The sequence below is a fragment of the Zasmidium cellare genome (assembly GCF_010093935.1).
Source record: "Zasmidium cellare ATCC 36951 unplaced genomic scaffold M409scaffold_54, whole genome shotgun sequence".
Classification (NCBI taxonomy): Eukaryota; Fungi; Ascomycota; class Dothideomycetes; order Mycosphaerellales; family Mycosphaerellaceae; genus Zasmidium; species Zasmidium cellare.
Window position 1 is genome coordinate 159,739 of NW_022986998.1, and position 23,847 is coordinate 183,585.

At 53.9% G+C, this 23,847-nt stretch overlaps 12 protein-coding genes and 2 non-coding genes across 14 annotated transcripts; 9 read left to right on the plus strand and 5 right to left on the minus strand.

Moving 5' to 3' along the window:
- Positions 1 to 109: 109 nt before the first annotated feature.
- M409DRAFT_70765 (uncharacterized protein) lies at positions 110 to 3,667 on the plus strand (the record flags this gene model as incomplete). The annotated part of the gene is made up of 1 exon (XM_033818887.1): positions 110 to 3,667. One exon carries the CDS (start codon positions 110 to 112, stop codon positions 3,665 to 3,667), a length of 3,558 nt encoding a protein of 1,185 aa, XP_033660767.1.
- Positions 3,668 to 4,290: 623 nt separating this feature from the next.
- M409DRAFT_37845 (uncharacterized protein) lies at positions 4,291 to 5,455 on the minus strand (the record flags this gene model as incomplete). The annotated part of the gene is made up of 3 exons (XM_033810809.1): positions 4,291 to 4,724; positions 4,773 to 5,250; positions 5,309 to 5,455. 3 exons carry the CDS (start codon positions 5,453 to 5,455, stop codon positions 4,291 to 4,293), a joined length of 1,059 nt encoding a protein of 352 aa, XP_033660768.1.
- A 724-nt stretch (positions 5,456 to 6,179) lies between these two features.
- On the plus strand, positions 6,180 to 6,812 carry M409DRAFT_70767 (uncharacterized protein; the record flags this gene model as incomplete). The annotated part of the gene is made up of 1 exon (XM_033818888.1): positions 6,180 to 6,812. The coding sequence occupies one exon, from the start codon at positions 6,180 to 6,182 to the stop codon at positions 6,810 to 6,812; it is 633 nt and encodes a 210-aa protein (XP_033660769.1).
- A 615-nt stretch (positions 6,813 to 7,427) lies between these two features.
- M409DRAFT_60474 (uncharacterized protein) lies at positions 7,428 to 8,569 on the minus strand (the record flags this gene model as incomplete). The annotated part of the gene is made up of 2 exons (XM_033814495.1): positions 7,428 to 8,268; positions 8,436 to 8,569. 2 exons carry the CDS (start codon positions 8,567 to 8,569, stop codon positions 7,428 to 7,430), a joined length of 975 nt encoding a protein of 324 aa, XP_033660770.1.
- A 661-nt stretch (positions 8,570 to 9,230) lies between these two features.
- On the plus strand, positions 9,231 to 9,683 carry M409DRAFT_29691 (uncharacterized protein; the record flags this gene model as incomplete). The annotated part of the gene is made up of 1 exon (XM_033809582.1): positions 9,231 to 9,683. The coding sequence occupies one exon, from the start codon at positions 9,231 to 9,233 to the stop codon at positions 9,681 to 9,683; it is 453 nt and encodes a 150-aa protein (XP_033660771.1).
- A 125-nt stretch (positions 9,684 to 9,808) lies between these two features.
- Positions 9,809 to 10,384, minus strand: M409DRAFT_29692 (uncharacterized protein; the record flags this gene model as incomplete). Its single annotated transcript, XM_033809583.1, has 1 exon — positions 9,809 to 10,384. The coding sequence occupies one exon, from the start codon at positions 10,382 to 10,384 to the stop codon at positions 9,809 to 9,811; it is 576 nt and encodes a 191-aa protein (XP_033660772.1).
- Positions 10,385 to 10,928: 544 nt separating this feature from the next.
- M409DRAFT_70769 (uncharacterized protein) lies at positions 10,929 to 11,885 on the plus strand (the record flags this gene model as incomplete). Its single annotated transcript, XM_033818889.1, has 1 exon — positions 10,929 to 11,885. The coding sequence occupies one exon, from the start codon at positions 10,929 to 10,931 to the stop codon at positions 11,883 to 11,885; it is 957 nt and encodes a 318-aa protein (XP_033660773.1).
- Positions 11,886 to 12,165: 280 nt separating this feature from the next.
- M409DRAFT_t65 lies at positions 12,166 to 12,237 on the plus strand. Its single transcript has one exon. It is a non-coding gene; the product is annotated as a tRNA-OTHER (tRNA).
- Positions 12,238 to 12,723: 486 nt separating this feature from the next.
- Positions 12,724 to 13,844, plus strand: M409DRAFT_29694 (uncharacterized protein; the record flags this gene model as incomplete). Its single annotated transcript, XM_033809584.1, has 2 exons — positions 12,724 to 12,981; positions 13,041 to 13,844. The coding sequence occupies 2 exons, from the start codon at positions 12,724 to 12,726 to the stop codon at positions 13,842 to 13,844; spliced, it is 1,062 nt and encodes a 353-aa protein (XP_033660774.1).
- Positions 13,845 to 14,020: 176 nt separating this feature from the next.
- On the minus strand, positions 14,021 to 15,568 carry M409DRAFT_60477 (uncharacterized protein; the record flags this gene model as incomplete). Its single annotated transcript, XM_033814496.1, has 1 exon — positions 14,021 to 15,568. One exon carries the CDS (start codon positions 15,566 to 15,568, stop codon positions 14,021 to 14,023), a length of 1,548 nt encoding a protein of 515 aa, XP_033660775.1.
- Positions 15,569 to 16,734: 1,166 nt separating this feature from the next.
- M409DRAFT_60478 (uncharacterized protein) lies at positions 16,735 to 19,090 on the plus strand (the record flags this gene model as incomplete). The annotated part of the gene is made up of 7 exons (XM_033814497.1): positions 16,735 to 17,074; positions 17,134 to 17,405; positions 17,458 to 17,573; positions 17,630 to 18,121; positions 18,185 to 18,297; positions 18,343 to 18,493; positions 18,577 to 19,090. 7 exons carry the CDS (start codon positions 16,735 to 16,737, stop codon positions 19,088 to 19,090), a joined length of 1,998 nt encoding a protein of 665 aa, XP_033660776.1.
- Positions 19,091 to 19,525: 435 nt separating this feature from the next.
- Positions 19,526 to 20,680, minus strand: M409DRAFT_60479 (uncharacterized protein; the record flags this gene model as incomplete). Its single annotated transcript, XM_033814498.1, has 3 exons — positions 19,526 to 19,708; positions 19,768 to 20,585; positions 20,638 to 20,680. The coding sequence occupies 3 exons, from the start codon at positions 20,678 to 20,680 to the stop codon at positions 19,526 to 19,528; spliced, it is 1,044 nt and encodes a 347-aa protein (XP_033660777.1).
- Positions 20,681 to 22,256: 1,576 nt separating this feature from the next.
- On the plus strand, positions 22,257 to 22,357 carry M409DRAFT_t66. Its single transcript has one exon. It is a non-coding gene; the product is annotated as a tRNA-Ala (tRNA).
- Positions 22,358 to 23,023: 666 nt separating this feature from the next.
- Positions 23,024 to 23,356, plus strand: M409DRAFT_29699 (uncharacterized protein; the record flags this gene model as incomplete). Its single annotated transcript, XM_033809585.1, has 1 exon — positions 23,024 to 23,356. The coding sequence occupies one exon, from the start codon at positions 23,024 to 23,026 to the stop codon at positions 23,354 to 23,356; it is 333 nt and encodes a 110-aa protein (XP_033660778.1).
- Positions 23,357 to 23,847: the final 491 nt, after the last annotated feature.

Here is a 23,847-nt window from a genome sequence, read left to right on the forward strand (position 1 = left end):
CACACCTCCACACACACGTCTGTGAACACGACGACCACGCGCCGCCGACCACTCGAGGCATTCCAACCACATGCTTTGAGCTTCCACCACCCACTCCACCTCCGCCGACATGGCCGCCGTCGCGAATGGCCACACGAACGGCATCAATGGTCATTCAAGCCACGGTCCATACGAGCGCTTCGCCGACGTGCCCGACATCATCGACGTGCCCTTCGAAAACGACCTTGTCAACATCGACACTACCCAAGAGATCGATGACATTGAAGAGCTGTGCGATCTGCTAAAGAATGAGCACGTGGAATGCAAATACTGGGTGACAATCGCTCTGGCATACGTCAAGCAGGGGCATGCGGCGAATGCAATTGATATCCTGAAGAGAGCCGCCGAGGTGATGCGACAAGCCAGTTCACCAGACCGTCTGAGCATCCTTCTGTGCTTGGCTTGGATATATGTATACCAGTCTCGCAGATCTCCTCGGCCAAAGGCGCAAGATGAACAGAACAAGGACGAGTGGTTGACCGCTGCGACAACCATCCTGAATGATGCTTCGAAGATCAACCCAGCGTACCCACCCCTCTACCTCGCCCGAGGGACGGTCAGTCTTCTCCGTGCTGCATTGAAGCCACAGGAAAGATCAGAGCTGTTGCGACAAGCATCAAAGTGCTTCGACGATGCGTACCGAGCATCAAACGGCAAGAACATTCTGGCCATTCTGGGCAAGGCGAGAGTTCAGTTCTCGTGGGGGAAGTACGCCGATGCCTATCAGCTTTATCAACAAGTCTTGGAGCGTGCTCCAGATATGGTTGATCCAGACCCGCGGATTGGCATTGGAGCCTGTCTTTGGCAGCTTGGCCACAAGGAGCACGCCAAAGAGGCTTGGGAGCGTGCACTTCAACTGAACGAGAACTCGAAAGCCGCAAACGTGCTGCTTGGATTATACCATCTCCAGCAGACCAGCCAGTACCACCCGAACGACCCCGAATTCCGCTCTTTATATCAAAAAGCCATGACGACCTATACCCAAACAGCATTCAAGCTGGATGACAAGCAACCGCTAACCTGCGTCACTTTTGGTGGGTACTTCCTCCTGCGCAAGACGTGGACCAATGTCGAGCGGTTGGCCAGGAGGGCTCAAGACTACACCGACGTCAGCGCTGTGGCCAGTGATGCTTGGTACCTGCTTGCGAGGAAGGAGCACAACGACGACAACCTAGGTGGTGCCGCAGACTTCTATGGCAGATCGGACCAAGCCCGAGGCAATGGCGATCCCGGATATGTGCCTGCAAAGTTCGGCATTGCGCAGATCAAGACACTGCAGCAAGATTTTGACGGTGCCAAGTTCCAGCTCGAGAAGATGCTCAGCACGAACAAGAGCGTGGAGGTGATGACTTTGCTGGGAGTCTTGCACGCAGAGGACGTCTTCACAAGCCAAGCTGCGGGATCGAAGGAGGACAAGACTGACGCCCGAAAGAAGGCCATGGGACTCCTTGAGCAAGTTCGAGTGGCGTGGAAGGACTCAAAGAAGAAGATCCAACCCGACTCTGCCGTCTTGCTCAATCTGGCCCGATTGTACGAGCTTGACCAGCCGGACAAGGCATTGACCTGTCTCCAGCAAGTCGAGCAGATGGAGCTTGACGAAATCTCCGACGACGATCTGCCGGAGGATATTGAAGACGACGAAGTTGCGAAGAGAGATGGGAAGCGCAACATGCTGAGCCCACAACTCCTGAACAACATCGCATGCTTCTTCTTCCAGGCCGAGAAGCTGCCTCAGAGTCGAGAATACTTCCAGTCGGCCCTCAGATCAAGTGTCTCGATACAGGACAAGGACGGCTCGAATGACACTGACGCCTTGGTATCGACCATCAGCTACAACCTGGCGAGGACGTACGAAGCTGAGGGTCTGGAGAAGGAAGCCGAGGAGATCTACAACGGTCTTCTGGCACGACACCCAGACTATGTCGACGCCAACACTCGCCGTGCCTACATCGCGCTCCAGACCAATCCTGCCGAGGGCGCCGAGAAGGTCAAGCAGCTACTGGACGCCGATCCGAGTAACCTGGAGATTCGGGCCTTGTACGGATGGTGCCTCAACAAGACCAAGAAGAAGACGCTTGTAATCGCAGAAGATCAAGAGCAGAGACATTACAAGCACACCCTCATGTCGTACGACAAGCACGACATCTACTCGCTGACAGGAATGGGCAACCTGAACCTGACTGTTGCGAGAGACATCCCGAAGAAGACGGATCAGCACAAAGAGCGTGCCGCCAAGGCGTACATGCGTGCCGTGGAGTTCTTCGACAAGGTGCTGACGCTGGACCCGAAGAACGCGTTCGCTGCGCAGGGTATGGCGATTGCGTTGGTCGAGGACAAGAAGGATGCCAGCACTGGTATCCAGATTCTCTCCAAAGTACGCGAGAGCATCAAAGATGCTTCCGTATACATCAACCTCGGCCATGTCTTCTGTGAGATGAAGCAGTTCAGCCGCTCTATCGAAAACTACGAGCTGGCCCTGCAGAGGTCTCGAGACAAGGATCCCATGATCATTTGCTGGCTGGCTCGTGCATGGTTCAATCGCGCGAGGGCCGAGAAGAATATCGAGTACTTCAAGACCAGTCTCGATCTTTCTCGACAAGCATTGGAGCAGTCTCCGGACAATGTCGACTTCCAATGGAACGTGGCATATGTGCAGAGTCAGCTGGCTCAACAGATGATCTCACAACCTGAGATGAACAAGCAGCTGGCCGATGTCGAGACTGCGATGCAAGACCTGCTCGCATCCAATAAGTCGTTCTTGGAAATCGCGAAGAAGCCCAACGCGCCATACTTTCCCGCAGAAATCGAGCAGCGTGCAGCCATGGGCAATACCATGCAGCGACAGCTCGATGCGGCGATCAAGAAGCAGGCCGAGTATGAGCTTAAGCACAAGACTCGACTCGATGAAGCTCGCAAGCGTCGCGAGGAGGAGTTCCAGAAGCGGGAAGAAGAGAAGCGACTCGCAGAAGAGAAGGCTGAAGAGGAGAAGCGCAAGGTCAGGGAGGAGCGCGAGCGAATGATGGAGGAGGATCGGCAACTCATCGCTCGCCGACTCGAGGAGGACAAGGCGCGAGAAGAGGCCGAGTATACCACCGACCCAGACACCGGCGAGCGCAAGAAGCGTGAGCGGAAGCCCAAGGAGAAGCGCCAAAAGCGCAAGAAGAAGGGCGAGGACACCGATACCGACGGTGTTGATGGAACAGGCGACGAAGGCGCCAAGCGAAGCCGGCCGCGATCGAGAAACGCCAGCGCTCCAGACAGTGATGGCGAGGCTCCCCCCCGCAAGAAGAAAAGACGACTGGAGCGCAAGGGCCAAGCCATCAAGAGCTCCAAGTACAAGTCGGCGGAGACTATCGAAGACTCGGATGAGGACGACGACGCGGGCATCCAACCCGCCGCTCGCTCAGACGACGTCGAGACTCCTGGCGCCACGAGCTCCCCAGCCCCAGACGCCGACGACACCATGGCAGATGAAGGTGACGAGGACGAAGAGCAGGTGGCCCGTCCCTCGCAGCGGAAGAAGCCAGCGAGGATTCTGGACGACGACGAGGAGGACGAGGAGGACGCTGCGATGCCTGATGAGGCTGGCGCGGGCGTGGCGGGCGAGTCTGATCACGGGGGCGATTGATCGGGTGGGAAAAGTTGATCTCGATTGTCGTTTTGCATGTGCGTATTACTTGTACCAGTACCCAGCATAGCGTTTTGCGTATTCCCGAGCTCGAAGGGTTTGAATGAGAAACTCCATAGCAGAGAGAGCTTGAACTTCAGATCCATACCTTATTCCATCCCATCCCATCTCAGACTCCCCCTTCCCCCTCTACTACTCACTCGCTCACTTACACTATCCATCACAATAGTAAACGCGATGCAAAATATCCACACATGTCCATATACTGAACGAAGGAAATTTTGAGAATTTTCTTTCATGTTTGAAAAAGGATTATAGAAGAAATATGTCCAAAAAGAATCTACTCCAAAACACACACACAGACATATAGCCTTGCTTCCAGCGCAAAAGGAGTCGGGCTTTCTCCCTCTTTTCCCATCTCCATCCTCATAGCCGCAACCCCTCGTATCTATCATCTTTTTGTTTGCATATAAAAAAACGCCAGAATCCATGCCTGTCCCCATCCCATCCTCTCATTCGTTGTATTCCTACACAGACACAAAAAGTTTCCCTTCTCCATTTGACGCCGTGATTCTGCGCTTTTCGTGGTATATAAAACGCTTCTCTGCCTCTTGCTAGCTCTTTCATGACTTGAGCGAGTCGCGCATACTTTGCGAGCTGGCGCTGGTCGTGGGGAGGGTCGTCTTGGCCTCCTTCTCCTTGCCCTGCCAGATCTTGGCGACGGCGTAGACGATACCCGACACGAAACCTACGAAGATGGCGGAGACGGAGGCGAGGGTGACGGGGGCGTCGAAGAAGACGAGGCCGGAGATGGCGATGGGGAGTTTGTTCAAAGCGCCGACCATGGAGTAGGTGGTGGAGGAGGTGGCGCGGACGGCCCAGGCGCTGGTGTAGGAGATGAAGATGCTGCTGAGGCCGGTGAAGATCATGGCGGCGATCATGGGGCCTTGGCGGCCTGGGGGGAAGTTGACGGCGAGGTTGGCGGAGGACCAGTCTTCGAGGAGGAGGGAGCCGATGAGGAGGATGGGGATGGAGAGCAGGTTGTTGTAGAACATGGCTGGGAGATGTTAGCGCACGCGAATCTCTTGGATTGGTGAGGACGTACTGTCGAAGTCCTTGAAGTTGGTCAACTTGATTCGCTTCCTCATGCCCAGAACGTAGCCTGCGGAGCACAGGCAGTTCATTCCCATCCAGAGGTATCCAGCATTCAGGGTCGCGATCTTCTCAGCGGCCTCGCCTGTTGTGCTGTCGCCGCCGTATGAAGTCAGAGCGTGGGTGATGTCTGCCCACGCAGCGATGATGCTACTCAGAACCATGAGGCCGAAACTCAGCAGCGCCATTCCGGTAACTGAGCCGCCGAACCACAGCACCTCTCCATATGCGATGAGGATGATTGTCAAGTTCTTGAAGATGGTGTACACGGGGATGCTGAGGAACTGGAGGGCCTTGATGGAGGTGTAGATCATGCCGATGAGAAGGAGGGAGACGGGGAACCATTTCCGCGCTTCGTCGGTGTTGAAGTCTCGGTAGGTGATGAGGCCCATGGCCTTGCCGGTCGAGATGGCCATGATACAGACGATTGACTGCAGACGTCAGCACCAATATACTTCCCTACTAATATATTGTTGTGTGTGACCGTACCTGCACCGCCAACAGGAAAAAGGTCAGGTTCCATCCGGTCCCGCTGACGCAGTACTTGTTGGAGACGGTCATGAGAATGCTGCTGCCACAGTACGACAGAATCGCCAGCACCGGGCTGTTGAGGTTGACGCCATTTGAGCTGGCCATGGGCGGCGCGGGCGAGGGTCTGCGGGAGGGGTATGCGCTGGAGGACTGCGAACGGTCGCCAAGCTCGATTTTCAGGTCGTCGGTCTTTTTGTCGTCGCTCATGCTTCTGCTGCTGCCGGGAGGTTGGGGCGGAGGTGCGGCGGCGGTCCGTGAGGCAAGGGGGTACGCTGCTGCACTCTTCCAAGGTCTGCTAGGCCCGAGCGAAGAGCTGACGCCGACGAAGGTAGTCGTGGTGGTGGTGAGCGCGCCGTGCGCGAGAGGACTGTGAGGGCGGTGGGTGTATTACTGCGTCTCCGCGAGAAAAGATCGAGGCGTGGTACTGTGGGAGACTCGTAAAGGAGACGGCGAGGACAGACGTTGGCAATCTCGCGCGGTGATTGGATGGCAGCGATGCAAGAACACGAATCCCTCCAAGCACTTCTCTCTCTCGAAATACGGCTGTGGGTATATTTGGACAGTACTGCGCCGCTGACTTGCAGGTGGATTGAGGAATAATACTTCAATACCTGCGCCGTCGTCGTCGTCGTCCTATATGCTGCGGCTGCTGCTGACCTCCGAGGCACCTCCTCTTCGACCCTGCGATCGACCTGCATTTTCGTGCAGAAAGCTTGTCCCCAATCGCTGGCGCTAGTTTCCCTGGTCCAACGACACCTCCTCAACGTTGTTCATCACCGAGGGAGAGCAGATAGCGAACAAGGGTTTATCCACCAAACAGACGCACAGCATGCCCGCCATCGACCCCAGCGTCGCCAAGGTCCTCGACAGTCGCCGGCCAACCCACGAGGACGACGACGAAGATGCCCTCATCGCGGAGCTGGAAGACGAAGACGATGGCGCCTTTGATGCCCTTCGCGAACGCCGTCTCGAGCAGCTGCATGCTGAGATTTCACGCGCCAAACTCATGAAGGAGACTTCGCACGGCACGTACATGGAGATCAAGGACGAGAAGCAGCTCATGGACATCACGACTTCGACAAAACTCTGCGTGGTGCACTTCATGAAACCCGACTTCAATCGCTGCCGCATTATGGACGAAAAGCTGGCCGTGCTGGCCGAGAAGCATTTCGACACGAGATTTGTGAGCATCAATGTTGACAATGCTCCGTTCTTGGTGGTCAAGCTGGGAGTTCAGGTCTTGCCGTGCGTCATCGCGTTCAAGGATGGGGTGGGCTTGGACAGGATCATTGGGTTCGAAGGTGTTGGACGGAAGCCAGACACGATCACTGCGAGTGAGGTGGAGGCACGTCTGCTCACCTGTGGTGTCCTTGTGCGGGCGAAGATGAACGAAGACGATGACCGAAGACGTGCAAGGCAGCAGGAGCAGGCCGAAGACGAGTATGATGACGACTGGGATTGAAGAATCCGTGATGCGTGATGGCTGGCTCCCTCGATGATCGCACCAGAGGTCCTCTTAGGACAGCTTCGTTTGCCACTGGGCTGAAAGGGAAATGCTCTACGATTAGTGTGGTCGACTACGAGCTGGTCACGGTCACTTCGCAAGACGTATAGTGCTCGGCTTCGGCCCAAGAGGAGCACTGGACCTCGTGAGCTGTTCCTGGGAAGCAAGCTGCTCGATGAGACCATTTCATCGAGGGCACAGTCGCTCAAAGAAAGCTCTTCGAGATCTCATGCACAACTGAAGATCGGGTCATGACGTGAGCTGTACAAGCTCAACTCACATGGGAACAAGGTCTTAAACTGGGAGCGCAGACGTAAATATCGAATCGCAAAGCGCTAAAGGACTAGAGAGACTCTATGAGCGCAAACACGTTAGCTCAAAAGATGAGAAATGCATCTCAGCCAATTCCCGACCGCCTTGGGCTCCAACTCAAAATCAACACATAATTCTTCGCCCGTCTCTGTAATTGTTCCCATCCTCAACAACCGCATCACACCTGCAAGACCACCCCTCGCACTCATTAAACCCACGTCGAATGCCCCCGACGCCTTCCAACAACACCTCCCACCTCCCTCAACGACCAAGATAATCCCCCGGCCCACCCCAAGGAGGCAGCCCCTTTGGTTTCTTCTCCTCCTCATCCTCACACTCATCCCCACACGCCGCCCTCCCCACGATAGGCACCTCAGTAGTCACAGGCATCTCCCTCATAAAAGCACAATCATCCCCCGCAACGGCAACAACCTCATTCCCCTCCATCTCCATCTCCACCTCAACATCCCTCATCGTCATGATAGGAACCTCCTCCGCCGCCTCAACGCCCCCATCCCGCTTGCCCTTCCAGAAAAACCCGACAGGCGTCCCACCATACCCCCCATCCCAATCCCCCCTATGATAATCATCACCACGAACAGCACCATCACCGCCATTCCCCCCACCCCCCTTCTTAAACTCCTCCCACCCCACCAAAAACGCAATCACAATCGCAACCGCACAAAGCACCGCGACGCCGACGCAGAGCATCTTCCGCCGCTTCGAGCGGGGCACCGGGGAGGGCACGGAGGTGGTGGTGGGGGTTGCGCTGGCGCGCTGGAGGAGCGGCGTTTTGTGGCGTTGGTGGTAGGTGGGGAGTTCCATTGCGAGGGGGGTGTAGGGGGGTGGGGCGGGGCCGTAGAAGGGGTTGTTGGTGAGGCTGGTGTGGAAGGGGCCCGTGCTGGTGGTGGGGGGTTGGTGGTAAGCTGCCGGGGGTGGGAGGAGGGCGGGGTCGTGGGTTGGGTCCATTGTGATGGTTGTGGTGGTTGTTGTTGGTGTTGTTGTTGTTGTTGTTGTTGAGGGGGGCTTTTTTTGATCGTCGGTATGTTCTGTTGTTGGAAGTCGATTGAAGAAAGGCGAGGATGCGAGGAGGCGGTCTATCCTGTTCATTTTATTCATCTTGCCCCGTGGATGAATCTTATTGTCTTCTTGGCACCTCACGATGGCCGTGCATCTTTGCTGATCATTATGGATGCTTATCTCGAGCGGCGTGTGATGGAGTTACCGGCTCGCTGGGAAGTCTTTACATGCTAGACTTTGTGGACGTACCACTCTTTCACATGAGGGGCCAAGATCGACTCCTTGACTGCAATTTCGTCACGACGATGCTCAAGTAAGTGTGGGTGGGTGGTGTCGTGGGCAGGAAAGAGATGTGCAAGGGAGCGATTCGACTTGCTGTCCATGAGTAAAAATCGAAATTGTCAAAATACAAAATCAAAGAAGAATCAATCCTGCCCCAACGCAACTCGAACCCGGGCCCTCTCAAAATCCAGAAATCCCTTCCCAAAAAGCAAAAAACATCCAACACTCTCCGCGCTACGCCACTGACCAGTCACACCCTTTCGGGCTTTACGACCTCACCAGCTTTGCCTGCTTCGAGTGTTGAATGTGCTAAGCGAGTTCTTGAATTAATTATATAGTCTCACTTTCTTCTCGGTGTTCGGCTGCTTGGGTTCGCCGTCGCTGTCGCCTCCGCTTCGTGCTGCTGCTGTTGTCGCGCCTGTTCATGTACTTTGTTCTTGTTAGTGCATGGGGTTTATTGTTATTCGTCTGTGTAGCGATACCTACATTTTTTGATGTGTTATTGTGCTTTGAAGTGCTTGAGATAGGCTTTATACCACTGCTGACAATATCATCACACTCTGCAGTATTGGACTGATCCAATCCACCACGATGGTACCGAGAAAAGTCTCACTCTTTCACGGTCGCGAAATCCCACCGCGAGCAGCAAAAAGTCTTACAAAATTTCTTGCTTTTCACACTGTCTGGATCTCCTTTTCCCCATCGTCGTCTTCACATACCGTCGTGACCCATCCAGCTCAACGTCCATTCCTCACCTCCACCATGTCCTCTCCAAGACGCAGTCCGATGTTCTTCAACTCCTCCCCATTCATAGGCGTCCAAGACACCAGCCGACGTTCGGAAATATCGCCGCCAGTCACTACCATGGAAACTGGTCAACCGACCTACGCACCAAGTAGCGAACACGCGCGTCTCTCCACGGCCAACGACGAGGACGATGTCGAATCTCTCCCGTCCTACGGCACCGTCGCGCGCGACTTTCCACCGACCTACTGCACCTACGGCATCTGTGCGGTCCACGGAATGTCGTGTATTCCAGCGAAATGCTGCATCGATCGAGAGCTCAGGATGGCGAGTCGAAGAGAAGATAGGAACTGGCCTGCGCGAGCTGGGACTTTACCGGCTCTGTGTTTGGCTTGTGGAATTTGGTCGTTCGCGATCCTTTTCGCTATCGTGGTATTTGCACCTGAAGGTTCCTCGGATACGAAGCCTTGAGTCTTGAAGGACATGGCTGGATACGCATCAGAGTACTTGAAGACTGGGGCTGAATACCACGCACCTGCTGAGTGACAGTCATCTCAAGTCGACGATCACGCCGCCCCTCCCTCAACACCCCCAATCTAATCGCCACACCTGTCCTTCCACTCGTCCTCCAGCATCGAGTACGCCAAGTCGTCCCAGAACCGTCCGTCGAACCACACCTCATCCCTCATCCTGCCATCCAGCTTGAAACCAACCTTCTCGCACAACTTCATGGACGGCACATTGTGCTCATACACATACGTACCAATCTTATGCAGCCCAGCCTGCTTGAAGCCCCACTCCAGACACCACCGCACTGCCTCCGTGCCGTACCCTTGGTTCTGGTACTCCGGCAAGAGGTTGATTCCGAGTTTGGCGCTGCGCAAGTGGCGTCCACCGGGCAAGTTGGGGTCTTTGAGCGAGATGATTCCTATTGGAAAAGCGTTGTCTGGAGACTGGCCGTCTGGAGCTTTGATGCAGATCATCGCCGCCAGCAGACATCTCTCGAAGTTGGCGAGGTCAGTCTGGGCGATGGCGCTGCCCTGGGGTGTTGGTAGGAATGGTGTGGAGGTGACGTGCGCTTGGGTGTCTTGATGGAGCTGGGCGAGCATAGGCGCGTCCCAGTGCTCGATGGCTCGGTAGATGAGGTGGTCGGAAGCCAGGATGTTGGCCATGATTGGTGACTGGCACCTCAGTGAATTCGTATCAAGAGCACAATTTTGGAGTGCGTGAAGGTTGCTGAAATATCAGGTTGGTGTCGGGGTGGAACCATGGAAGAGGCAGCACTTAAGAAGAAGAGCAAAGAGTCACGGGCAGAGTGGGTGCCTGCAGCACTTCGTGTCACAGATTGAACGATCATGCCGATTGGTCTGACGTGACATCTTCAAGAAGAACAGAAGCTGAGGACGGGTTTGAAACGATTAAATTTGATTGTTCACTGCTCTCTGCTCGTAGATGGTATCTAGATGAATGGCAGCAAGAGTCCCAGTTGGGCATGAAGTGAAGTGCTTCCCCTGCATGAAGATCTGCAGCGGAGCCGACTCCGGTCGATCTCCCTTGGATTTCACTCGAACGTCCACCCAAACCAAACAATCTCCGTGGAACACTCACGAACCAGCAGCCGCCTTCCCGTCGTTCAAATACCTGCGCGAGGACACATCCACTGACCACACTATCGCTTCAGGACATTCAACACATTGAGAAGAATCACCACAAACCATGGAGACGCTCCACAAGCTGGCGGGCGTCCAGCAAGTATCAGACTCCGGCACAGAACGACCAGTCCCAGTCTCTAGCAGCCATGGCCAGACCATTCCTCCTCCGCCTCCGATTCCACAAGACGATGCTGTCGAGGTAGACTCGCATAGCCAACACAGCGGCCTGAGAAGCGCATCACTCCCTCTCAACCGTCGCCCATCACACAGATCATTCCGCTCGCATCGATCGCAACGCTCGAAACACAGCATCGCCTCACGAAACCACAGCCACGATGCGAATGCCATAGCCTCAGACTATCCACCTTCACCTCGACCTGCTCAACAGGGAGAGCATCTGGGCCCGCAGTCGGTGCTACCTCGAGTGTCAGGCGAAACAGCAGGAACGGGCGTAGAAGAGGAGGAGGACGAGTTCGCGTGGGGCCCTTCACATCCATGCCACCCACACCCAAACCCACACTGCTCTCCGAACGGCGCCGAACACGCCGCGACGAGAGTGATTCGTGTCAAGCGCGACTGGCTTGTGGCTGGAGATCTCTACCCACAATACGCCAACCTCTACCCCGAGATCCTCGACCCGCTCGTCAGCGACGGTGAGTTTCGCGACCTCATCGCATCAATCAATGCCATCCTCCATCGCATGCTCTCACCTTACACCACGCGGGCTTGGATCGACAGTCTACTGGGTGCTGCGACGGGATACGTCTGGGATGATCTCGGATTGACAGGTGCCAAGAGCGGCGAGAAAGAGCTGGAGATGTTCATCAACAAATGGAATCAGGACAAGGAGAGATCAGGCGAGGAAGTGAAGCTCATACAGCTGAGGAGGACGGGTTTCATGAGCTTGGACTTTGTGGTGCCAGACCCGGGAATTGATGTCCCCAGAGATGAGAATGATGAGAGTGAGGATGAACAGGACTTGGCGGAAGCGTTGGGCGGTGGCATCGGACCGGCTGAGTAGGATGTGGTGCAGTAGATGCGATCGTTTTGAATTGGGATTGATTAAATGGTGTTTACGAGCGTGGCGTTCGCCGACGACATATCAGGACCGAATACCATGGCCCTCTCCTCCAGCTGAGGATATCTTAATACGACAGCGTTCGCTATCCAGTCTGACCTCACCACTTCCCAGACCAACGTCAAGTAAAGCCAAGCCCGACGAGAAGTCACGGAGCATCTCATTGCCGGCGGCTCGTTGACGACGACAACAATCATATAAGTTTTGGAATCGAGCGCTACTGGTGTGTCTGGTCCAATGGTAAGGCGCCTGGAATTCAGGCCGGGAGATGGGAGTTCGATTCTCGCGGCACACAATCATTTGTTCTTTGTTCGATCTCTAATGCCGAGGACGCGAATTGTTTTTTTGAGGTGTGAATCGAAACTCGCTGCATCCGCGACAGTTTGTTCGATACCCAACACGCCCTTTGCGCGACGATTCAGCTTGGCCAACCTTCTTTTTGACCACTATGACCAAGGTTGAAGGGGTGTGAAGAACCTCCTAACAGATGCGAGGCAGGTCGTGTGGAGAAGGTTCATCTTCCTGGGAACATGGTTGTTCGCGGGAGCCCCCTGCGACGATCACGAAACGACTCTCTTGCTCGGGTTCGAGCGTGTACCTTGACGTGCACATCGTGACGGTCCTGATGTTATTTCCAAAATGCCAAGTCGGACAGGAACCTCCATCTCCCCTGGTTCTGATGTTTTGGTCTCGTCTAGATAACGCTGCACATATCAAGGGGACCGCGCGGTCGTGATCAACCCCTTGAGCGCATCAGTGTCTCCACTACTCCACCGCAACAATGGCGCCGTCAAGTCTATTGATCGTCTTGCCTTTGCTCACCGTCTTGGACTTGTCCACAAGTCATCCCACTGTCAACGAACGGCGTCAAGCTCAACTTCAGCCTATCCTTGGGACAGCCCAACAGACTCCTGAGCTATCAACGTTCTACTCTTTCTTCGCGAGCACCGGTGGCCAATCTGGAGTTCCTGGTCCTGCCCTTGGAGAAAGATTCGATGATCCTTCGAACCAGTATACGCTCTTGGCGCCGGCGAACAATGTCAGTGTCCACATCTTTCCCGACCAGAAGAAAGCTCCATTGACGTTACTGTCTTGCAGGCCTTCGCATCGATCTCGCCTGCCTTTCTCGAGGCTTTGACGTCAGTCCCTGCCTACGAGCTCTTGCTCACTCTTCTGCTCAACTATGTACTCCCGCAAAGACTCAACCTCGATGAGATGACTCCGAAAACCGGCCTCGAGGCTGTTGGAGGATTCATGTTCGACATCGAATCGGATGGATCGATTCAGACGAACGAAGGTGTGACGCAGTCAGCCGTGCCGATCAGAAAACAGGCCAACATCGTTTTCGACCAGAATGGGAGGCCATTAACTGTTCCCGCTTCTAACGGAATCATATACATAATCGACAAGATGCTCGATCCCCTCATCACCTACTTTGGCGAAGACGCACCAGGTCAGGCCTTGCCGCCAATCAGTCGCCAACCTGGCACAATGGCCGATATCCTCCGTCAGCATCCACGCCTAACAAGCCTCTCTCCCTTGCTCGAACAGATCGACCCAGACTTCGTCAACCGACTCTCCCTCTACTCAACAGACCGCGGCGTCAACGAACGCACAGTCTACCTCGCTCCAAGCGACGCCGCTTTCCGAGTCCTACCCTCCTCCATCGCGGAGTCTGCCACGTCGCCGAGCAATCACGGCGCCAATACCTTGCTTTTGGAGTTTGGGCTGGGGGAGTATGTTGAAGGAAGTCCTTTCGTGCGGTCTGGGTTGGGGTTCAACATCACCATTGACATGGGACGGGCGAATAATGCGCGCGTGCAGGAGAGGGTATGTGCGGATAATGGGTGCGTGTGGTTGGTTGGGAGGTGGTTGGATCCGTTGTTTGGGGCGTTTTCGTGAGTGAGTTTGGAGCGTTCTGCTTCACGTTGAAGTCCAGGAAATTCTGCTGCAGGGCAGGGGAAGATATCTTTACAAAACATCCGCAATGTCGCTTTATGGTCTGACGACTTCGACATATATTTTCCAATCTCTCAAGTCTCCTTCAACTCTCCAACACGTTCCGATTCCCCCGGGTCTCACGCCTCCTCTCGCTGCTTCGATCGCACTCGCACCCAAAAATTAGTTATCTGAAGGAAAAACTCATTCGTCGACTCCAGTCCTTCCGTCCTCAACTCATCGCTAAGATCGAAATCAAACCTCCTCACCAGCTGCGGCACAGCCTTGGAGATCTCCAATAAACTGATATTCTTCCCCAGACACGTTCTCGACCCAAGACCAAACGGACACCACGAGCGCTCCATCCGCGCCAGCGTTTCCGCGTCGTTCTCGAGCCATCTCTCCGGCCGGAAATCCTCCGCATCATCCCCGTAGACTTCTCGATCGCGGTGGAGGATATACGGATTCACGCCGACGTCTGTGCCGGCGGGGAAGTATTGCCCTGCGAGGACGGCTCCGCCTGAGGGGACGGTGCGCGAGAGTGGGACGCTGACGGCGGGGTGGAGACGGAGGCCTTCTTTGAGGACTGCTTGGAGGTACTCCATCTTCTGACTTTCCTTGAAAGTTACTGGATCCGAGACTTGGTGTTGTTCCATCTCCTCTCGGAGGCGTTGGAGGGCGGTGGGGTTTGCAGAGAGGTAATAGATGATGGCGCTGAGCGAGATGCCAGTCGTGTCGGAGCCGGCGTTGATGTTGCCGCCAATGCCGTTGAAGATGTCGTCGAGGGTGAATCGGTCGGGGTCTTGTTGGTGGTGCTCTATGAACTTCGTCATGAAGTCCTTGGGGATGCTACTGCTTCCGTCGATGGCCTCTTCCTGTCCCTCCTCGGGCGACTTCTCCAACGCCTCTTGACGCCGCTCTTTACTTTCTTTAGTGAATTCGATCAGATAGTCTTTCTGATTCCCCTGCCCAAGTCCCAACTTCCCCATGAGAGCAATGATCCCAAAGCACACCTGGTGCCACTCCGGGAAAACGCCCATGAACAGGGAATATCGATTGTTCCCGTGTACACTCTCAATCAGCGCATGCTGGTCTTCGCCCTTGTCGAGGAAGCCAAATCGCTGCGAGTAGGTGATTTCGCCAATCACATCGAAAGCGAAGCACTGTAGCCACCACGCCAAGTCGATGTTTGTTCCCTTGATGCTTGCTTCTTCCAACCTCCGGCACAAGACGGCGACGGAGTTATCGACAAAGGCCTCGTAGGTGGCCATGGCGCTCATGGTATAAGCACTGGTCAACTTCTTTCGTGTATTGGCGTGAACGGTTACATCCCTTCCACTGAAGACATTCGGCTGGCCCGGGACCTCCCACGACGCGTACGAGTCCGATTTGCGGAACTGGCCATCGCCCTGGCGGCGTTTGTAAATGGTCGCAATCGCCGACGGGTCGCTGATACTGTATAAGTTTGGAGCCAAACGCACAATCTTGCCGTGCTTCGCATGGAGGGCGGCTTCGATATGCTGGAAACGACCGCCGTAAGTGCTGAGGAAGTACCAGAGGCGGGAGAAGCGAGCGAGGAATGGTCCGGGGACTGATCGGAGGGGTGAGTTTAGGTGGAGGTAGAGGTAGCCGGTGGTAAGGAGGAGGAATAGGACCCCTGCCACCGCAAAAGGACTGTCGAACAGCATTGACGCCGATGCTGTCGTCCACGTCTGGCCGAAAGGTTTGAAACAGAACCTTTTGCTTATCCAGTGGCGGCGCAAATTCTCCAGTATCTTGTGCTCGAATCGATCTTTCCTGCAGGTCTTCACGGGTCTTGATACACTGAAAGCGTGCTCGTGCAGTCTGTAGTCTCTGGATAGCGATGGTTGTGATTGTGAACAGCACTCGGCGTGCGCATTTATATACCGAAGCTCACCTTTACATCCTCTCTATAACTATTTCTTCTCGGATGCCGGCTCCTTGCGAGAGCCCAAGATGTCGTCGTCTTGCTCGACCTCGAGGTCTCACCGGCTCGTTCAAGCTGGACATATCGCCGGCAAGGCTGTCACATAGCCCGGGTGATGTTCGTTTCTACATTCCGGCCAGAATGCCGTATGCCGTTCTTGAGAGAACGATCGGCAAGTTGTAGTGACAGTAGTATCCAAAGCCTAGGACCTTCAAAAGTCATTCAGGGCGTTCTATGTTCGGGAGCCGGAAGCCCGGTATGCCGGGATTGTTACATCTGCGGTGGCCTGAACGTAGGTTTTGGAGATGTTCATTTAGGCCACTGGGCATGAATCCTACTACACAGAACAGGAGGCAAGCGTTTCCGCTGCCGCATTGTTCGAGCACCACTCTCCAATAATCCCATTCCAAGCATCTCAATCGTCAGACACAATTGCGGGAATCAGGGTCGCAAAGCCAAGGCCTTTGACGATCAGGTCGAAATCCCAAGAAGTCATCAACTTCTTCCCCCTACTCCAAGATTTGGGGAAATAATCGAGAGCTTGGACCGTGATAGAGAGGATATTTTGGTACATTTCAGGATCGCAAGTTGATTCTCGAGATTCACTAGGACTTTTGCTGCTTCGATAGGGCGTAGACCCGGTGGGCGGAGCGACTCACATACGCTACGAAAGGACGACGCTACTCGCGAATAGTAGATTTGCCTCAGTCATCAACTCCACGGTTCAGGTACTGCCTATTCGAGGTAAGATCGACGGCTCAGCCGTGCGTTCACAGACCTCGAGCTGAGCCAGGTCGTCGTCACGCTAATCAATTGACTTATTAAGTATGAATGTCGACTTGCAGTAACACCGCATCGTTCACGGCTTCTGAAGAAAGTTGCGAAGCATACGGGGCACCATCCAGCATGGGCATTGAATGGGCTCCCATCAGTGTGGATGGGTCTCGCAATCCAGCCGTCCGGAGACATGCACGTTCCCTGGCTATGCGTCAGTATAGACGGCGGCAGAAGGAAGAGGTTGAACGAAAGCACAAGTCGACAACTGAAGACAGTGCGTCGACTACGGCGATGAAGAGTAGACCACGACGAAGCGTTACACCAGCCTCGAGCGTGAGTACCAAGATCGGAAGCCGCAACTCCAAGCCGAAATCGTTGGTGTTCAACTCCTTGTCGTGGCGTAAGGATGCCGAAGAGAGGATCCAGGAGCCGGAGGTGATTGCCGATAGCCTGAGACTATGCAAGAAATGTGAGTGCCAGCCCTTCGTAAAGAGAGTCAGACATGAACATACTAACGGCAGTCTGCAGATCTCCAATGGCTACGCCCAGACGGGATTTTGACAGACGCCGATTTCACCCTCTACGTAGCCCAGCAAGAGCTCCCGGACCCTTTACTGATTGCTGCGAGCCACCTTGTCGCAGGGCGGTATTTGGATGCTGCCCATTTTCGAGCGCCTGGCAAGAAGTGCGATGAACGCAAGAATGAGGTTTTGGCGAGCTTGAAAGCTCGTTTGAAGGACGGGGAGATGCTCGTGTCTGGCGATGTTGTCAATGCTATCGTTTGTTTGTTGCATTATGAGGTTTGTAGGCTACGTTCCATGCGAACCGTTTGACGCTGATGGCGATTTTTAGCTATGTGAGGGCAACGACGAAGCCTTGGTCCACCTACAGGGTGTGAAGGCTTTGATCGGCACGATTGACCCTTCTAGTAGCCGTATGTTTGCAAGCTGTGCCATGAGCCTTGAAATGTATGTCTGACAGTCTACTAACCTCGCTGTCCAAGGGTAACGTAAAGCGCTCGCAGGGGCGACCTCATGCACGCGCTCATGTTTTCAAGAAAAGCCGAATTCGTCTCCTTGGGAAAGCAAAGCCCCTTCAGCGAACCGACATACTCATCCTACCATGCCAGCATTTTGACAAAGGAACTCGACCAGATCAACGACCTGATCATCTACCCTTACTTCACCAAGGTCGACACGATGATGCAAGACGTATCACGAAAAATCGAGAAATCTCTCGACGGCCCTCAAATCCGTCAGAGAGAGGCGCGGCGGAATTCACCTTTCGAAAAGCTCTCGAGATCTATCGGTACACTCTCCCAACAGACGCAGTTATGCGACCTAGAACTCTTTGTGCAAGCCGCCAAAGCGACCAATATTATCATATATCGATACGCCGTGCTCAAGTACCCCTTTAACGACCTCGAGAACCAATCGCAAGTGGATCCTATCATCGCCGCTATGATTCATGTGCCGAGTGAGAGATGGAGGGTTCTGAAGTACTTTCGACTGTTTATGTGAGTCGTGCGAGAAATCGAGATATTCAACTACTTCGGCGAGGCTGATGATTTTTCCTAAAGGCTACTCGCAGCCCTGTGCGCCGCCGAAGAACCACGCAGACGAAGTTTCTGCGAAGCCCACCTTGTTCGCGCTATGCTTCAACTAGGACCGCAAGCGTGGCTCAATACTCGCAGTAAGTCTTTTTGCATGACAGAAGATATTCACGAGGACAAAGCAGGCGTTGCTGACACGGCCAACTTTCCAGAGTTCTTCGTCAAATTCATCAACAATGTGAGTGCTGTACGGGCGCCTCCGGCCGGTCAGGCTTCGCTGCATCGGTTGTTCGATACCTGGGATGCGAGTATGGAGCGGCACATTGAGGCTGTGAAGTATGTTTCGGGGGCTTCGAAGGAGATGAGGGGTGGGTGAATGATGGGGGATTCGAGGCATAAAAAATTCGTTGGGGGTGCAGATTGGGTCGTACATACGCTCAGAGAGTCTGGATTGACACTATGGATCAGAATACGCCTTCAACCGACCAGAACGCCGTCGCAGGCAGAGATTCCAACGATGATAACAACCACAGCAACACCGCCCCTCAACCACCTCGCACCTCCCCCTCCTCACCCAGCATCTCCACCCGCCGCCTCCAACTCGCCTATGACATCCACGGCATCATCCACCCCGTCGACCTCGAAGGCCCCGACCTCCTCCCCTACCAAATCCACCTCCTCCAAACCGCCTCCGCCGCAACCCTCCAGCGCTACAAAGACCGCATCCTCCTCGCCTACGAAAAATCCCTGCGCTATTTAGGGCGGGAAGGGCAAGGCGTGGAGATTGTGAATGAGAAGTTGGGGCGTGCAGGAGAGGAAGGGGCGTTGAATGAGATGGTTGTGGAGGTGAATGGGTTGTTTCGGATGATTTTTGGGCCGTTTTATGACGGGGAGGTGGTGAGGAATGCGGAGGGGATGGGTGGGAGGTTGTGAGAGCGTATCGTTGGGGATAGGTGATATGGAATAGGGGTTGTATTGATCTAGGTGGTACAATGATGTACTGGAGTCTCTCAGCATAGCGATCATTTTGGCCATGCCACGACTTTAGATCTTGGACGATGCTGCGATGAGGACGCGTCTTTTTTTTTTTTTTGAGTCGTTATCGATGTTGTGGATTGTCTCAAGAGCACTCTGTCGGCCTTCATGCCCTCATCGCTGTTGTGACATAGCGCCGTGGTAAGGCGCACTGTTGACTTCTCCGTGACGTTCCCGTCATATTTCCGAATTGGGAAGGCTGTGAAGTCCGCCGTCAGTCGTCGCACAGCAAGGCGAAGTGTACGAGGGACGCAAAACAGTGCTGGAATCGTAAATCGTACATCTGTGCACATCAAGTGAGGAATAAATTGCCATCTGTATAATGAAACAAGTCTAAAGCTTCGCCTGCATGGCGCTCGCCGGCTTTCCTCTGATATCTGGCTCTGGCTGCTTGTCGACGATGAGGCTTTGCACCTTGGTCAAGCTCTCGATGGCTTCCTTCTCGATTCTGTTGACGAGGTCTTTGCAGGTCGGGATATCTTGGATGAGGCCGACGACTTGGCCGGCGGTCCAGACCTGTTTGGAGCTGTTAGCAATTCGTCTGTTTCTATATTTTGTGGTTCTTAGTAACTTACACCGTAATCTGGGTCGCCGTTGAGGAAAACCTGTCGTCCTCGCTTTCCGCTGACGTATGGGCCTACGGCTTCAAAGTCCTTGGTCTCGGGCTTGTTCTCAATCTCGTACGCCTGATCGGAGACCTTGTTCTTGAAAAGTCGCGAAGTGTTCCTCCACTTTCGCAACACAAGCTTGGTATCGGTCTCTTGAGCCTTCACAATCGCCTCCTTGATGTTGTTGTGGATAGGTGCCTCTACCGTGCACATAAACCTCGTGCCCATGTTGATACCCTCTGCACCGAGGTTCAACGCAGCTGCCAGACCATTGCCGTCGCAGAAACCTCCTGAGGCGATGAACGGGATCGGCATGACCTGTCGCGATCGAGAAAGTAGAATCAAGTTCGTAATATCCGTCTCTCCAACATGTCCAGCGCATTCAAAGCCGTCAATGCTTAAAAAGTCTACGCCGAGCTTCACCGCACTCAACGCATGTCTGATGCTCGTACACTTATGCAAGATCACGCACGGCGGGTTTGCCTCTTTCAACTGCTTGATGATCGGGCCAGGCGAGTTGCCGGCGGTTTCGACGATTCGGATGCCCTCGTCGAGGATCGCTTGCGCGTAGGCGGGGTAATCTGGTGGGTTCATCGAGGGGAGGAGGGTGAGGTTCACGCCGAAGGGGTTCTTGGTGAGCTTCTTGCATTTCTGGATCTCTTTGCGAAGGTCTTCGGGGGTGGGCTGGGTCAGCGCCGTGATGATGCCGAGACCGCCAGCGTTGGAGACGGCGGAGGCCATTTCGGCGTAGCCGACCCATTGCATGCCGCCTTGCACCACAGGGACTGGAGATTGTTAGTACTCGTCGTCCAGCCTGACTGTCGCCGTCTTTCTCACCTCTGATGCCCAGCTTGCGGGTAAGCGCAGTGTTGAAAGGCATATCGGCGGTTGTTCTGTCGTCTTGGGTTCACTGTATGGAATGATTCTAGTGTATGAAGACGGTCAAAGAAGCTAGAGAAGAACAGAGACAAGGAAATACAGGCCCTACATATCACATGAACGACACTGCTGAGCCCAGCATATCTCCGCGAGGTGAAGACGCTCCCAAAGCCGAGGTCATGTCGACCACAAAGAGATGTTGTTGGCTGCGGACTGGGCTCCGTCTGGCTCGTGATTGACTTCCCGGCAGCCCCGACGTTTCTCCGTCGGCTCTTGAACTGCTTCTTCGTCGTCTCGACTCTACGATCAGTAATATTCCTTTCCCCGTCTTTGACGTCTTTGCCATCAAGAAGACATGTCATGGCTACTTGCTGATGCGAGACATGGTACTTCCGCGATGCATCTCAAAAGCACCTCTACCGACCGTACGAAGTGCTGACACGACGCCGCTGAGTCGAATGGTATGGGTAGTGTACGCCCGAGCCGAGAGCTTTTGTGAGAAGAGCCACGACATTTCTATAAGATCTGGATCTGGAATTACTTCGCATTCAAGCCTTTGCGGTTTTCTGCGTACTTATGTCCCAGGCATCTGTCTCCGGACTGGAATCCCATCGATGATTGAGCGTTTCCTCTCACGGCATGAGTCTTATTTGTCCTCAACGGAGCCTGCAAGATGAAAATAGAGGTGCCAAAAGTCCACGATGTCGATCCAATCTACCAGCCAGAAATGACAGCAGCATGACTTTCATGGAGAATCAAGGCGAACAAGGGGATCTCGATGCCGGCCTTTTTGCAAGGGAATTGTCGTGGCCAAATGGTCTCTTAGCTACAGGAGTCAGTGTGTCTGGCAAGATACCAGCTCTAACAGGACTGTTGCTTGACCATCGTCGCATATTTGGAGCCCCAGATCGACGTTCCCTCGTTGAGCCCAGTGCTCTGTCATTTGCCGACATCTTCTCTTGGGATTTTTGACACAGGCGTAACCCGTATACTTTCCGGAATCTATGCCATGACTACCTGCCATTGAACTATTGAGCTTACATCTTGTGAGTATGTGACATAAGGAAGCCCTCGTGCAAGCAGTAAGACGCTTGTTGGTTGCATATATCCTTCTCGTATCAAAGTCTACAAGGCTTGTCTTCAGATCTCGTCAATCCTGTTGAGCCATGTAAGCTCGTTCCCTGCAGCCATTCATGTATCCTTCCGTAGTCTTCTCAGGCTGTAAATCTGGGTTTTCCATGTCGTCGTCGACTGCACGGCTTGGCATTCACTGAGCTCTGATGAGCTTTACACACACAGACCCAATTTTGCTCAGCGTAATTTCAAGAGCTAAGCTCCCCTCTCAGCATTCCTTGCTCCTCGAGGTCCAGAACGAACAGCACGGACCACGCACACAGGCAAATTGCTCGCTTTCTCACCGGCATTCTTGTGTTTTGTCTACATAATGCATTTGATATTTTGAGCACTTCCATATCGGGCGGTTCTTTCCTGTCCCAAATGACAGACATTCCTGCTGGATAGCTCAGGGGTAAGAGACACAACATTCCTTTACATTGACATACAAGCTAACAATTTCACAGCTTGTGGTCTAGCGGTATGACATCTTCTTAGCATTGCCGTCGTCTCGACAGTGACCCTAAGATGGAGAAGGTTCCCGGTTCGACTCCGGGCTAGTCCAATTTTTTGCATCCTTTTTGCCAGTTGAATTGAATACTTTCACGAGAGCGATCTGATTTTTTTATTTGGCTGGAGAGGCCATAGGGCTTACGGAGCTCTTTGATAGGCAAGACAGATAGATTGAAGATGCTTGACAGGATGTATGGAGCGGAGATTCTAACTGGAATTCTTTTTGGTACTTTGTGTCGTTGAATATGCCGTTGAACTAGAGGCTGCAGAACGACAAAGCGCATGAGCAAGAAATGGGAACGAGCTCGAGTGCAGACAGATCAGGGAGCATATGTGTATGATCCAGAATATCGTTCAGAGGGAAAGATATTGTCAAATCTTTGGCATTGAAATTGTGTGAACGTTACGGATCAGAATCCAGGCGGACTGGACGCTCACTTCGACCCATGGCAACATTGGCGATCGTTGCGTATCATGTTATGTCTTAGACCATTGATCAAAGACACCTGGACTGATCCCGATTGAGCGACAAGGAGTAGGAACGTGTCTGCCGTCCAACGTAAAGGTCGACGTTTCCCGTCGAATTCGAGCACTGCTTTGAAGACGGAGGACGGCAATGTCCTTAGCTGGAGCTCAATCAAGGGAGTCTTGCGAGACAGAGGCAAGCCGTCTTGATGATGAAAATTGAAAGGTATATAGAAGCCCGATCAGACGTCACATGAAGATTTTCTACGACGAGATCGTTGTCGACCCCAGCTTGCATCAGCCCGGTTGCACGCGTCTGTACAGAATCCGCGATGACGGTGCGAGAGAGAACAAGGCATATGTGGAGCAGAATGGATGGGTCCAAGGGGGCAGTGATGAGCCTGTCGCGTTTTGGAGACGGTTCCTTGTTGTTGTTCGCGCTGTCCAAATCGAAGACGAGTTCTTTGGGGAGACTGAAAATGAAGTGATTAACAGCTCGGGACATTGGGTCGCAGAGGAAAATCCTGAGGGGTTTGCTGCGAAGGTGTTGGAGTTCATTGGGAAGGAGGGTGATGGTGGTGAGTAGAGAAGACAGAGAGCTGATCATTCATCCAATGGAAACAACACAGAGCGGCCCGAACCTTATAGAGCGGGTAGTCTAAGCTCCGCTCCCGGAGCCGCAGTGACTTACCTGCAAGACACAGTTGTTTACACGGCTGGTGTTCGTGGATCTCCGCCTTTCTTTTGAGAAAATCCAGGAAGACCACGTTTCAGAGACCAGCTGCTCCAAAGCCACTTCTCATGATCACCGTGGTCAAGATTTCAGTATCCAGAGCATCGCCCGCCCAGTTGGAAAGTGCAGCTCTCCACGACCACAACCCGCAAGCCATCCACTCCACCCGCCAACACCCTCCCTTCTACAACCCTCCTCGACGGCCTCATTTCGCGGGCGTTGTGATTGCTAGTCACTGGCAATCAAAATAATTACTACGAAACTGCACAAAGCACCAACGCGCCTAACCGCGATTGCGCGCGTGCCTCCACGACCAGCGAACGAGCCCACGATTGAACGACTTC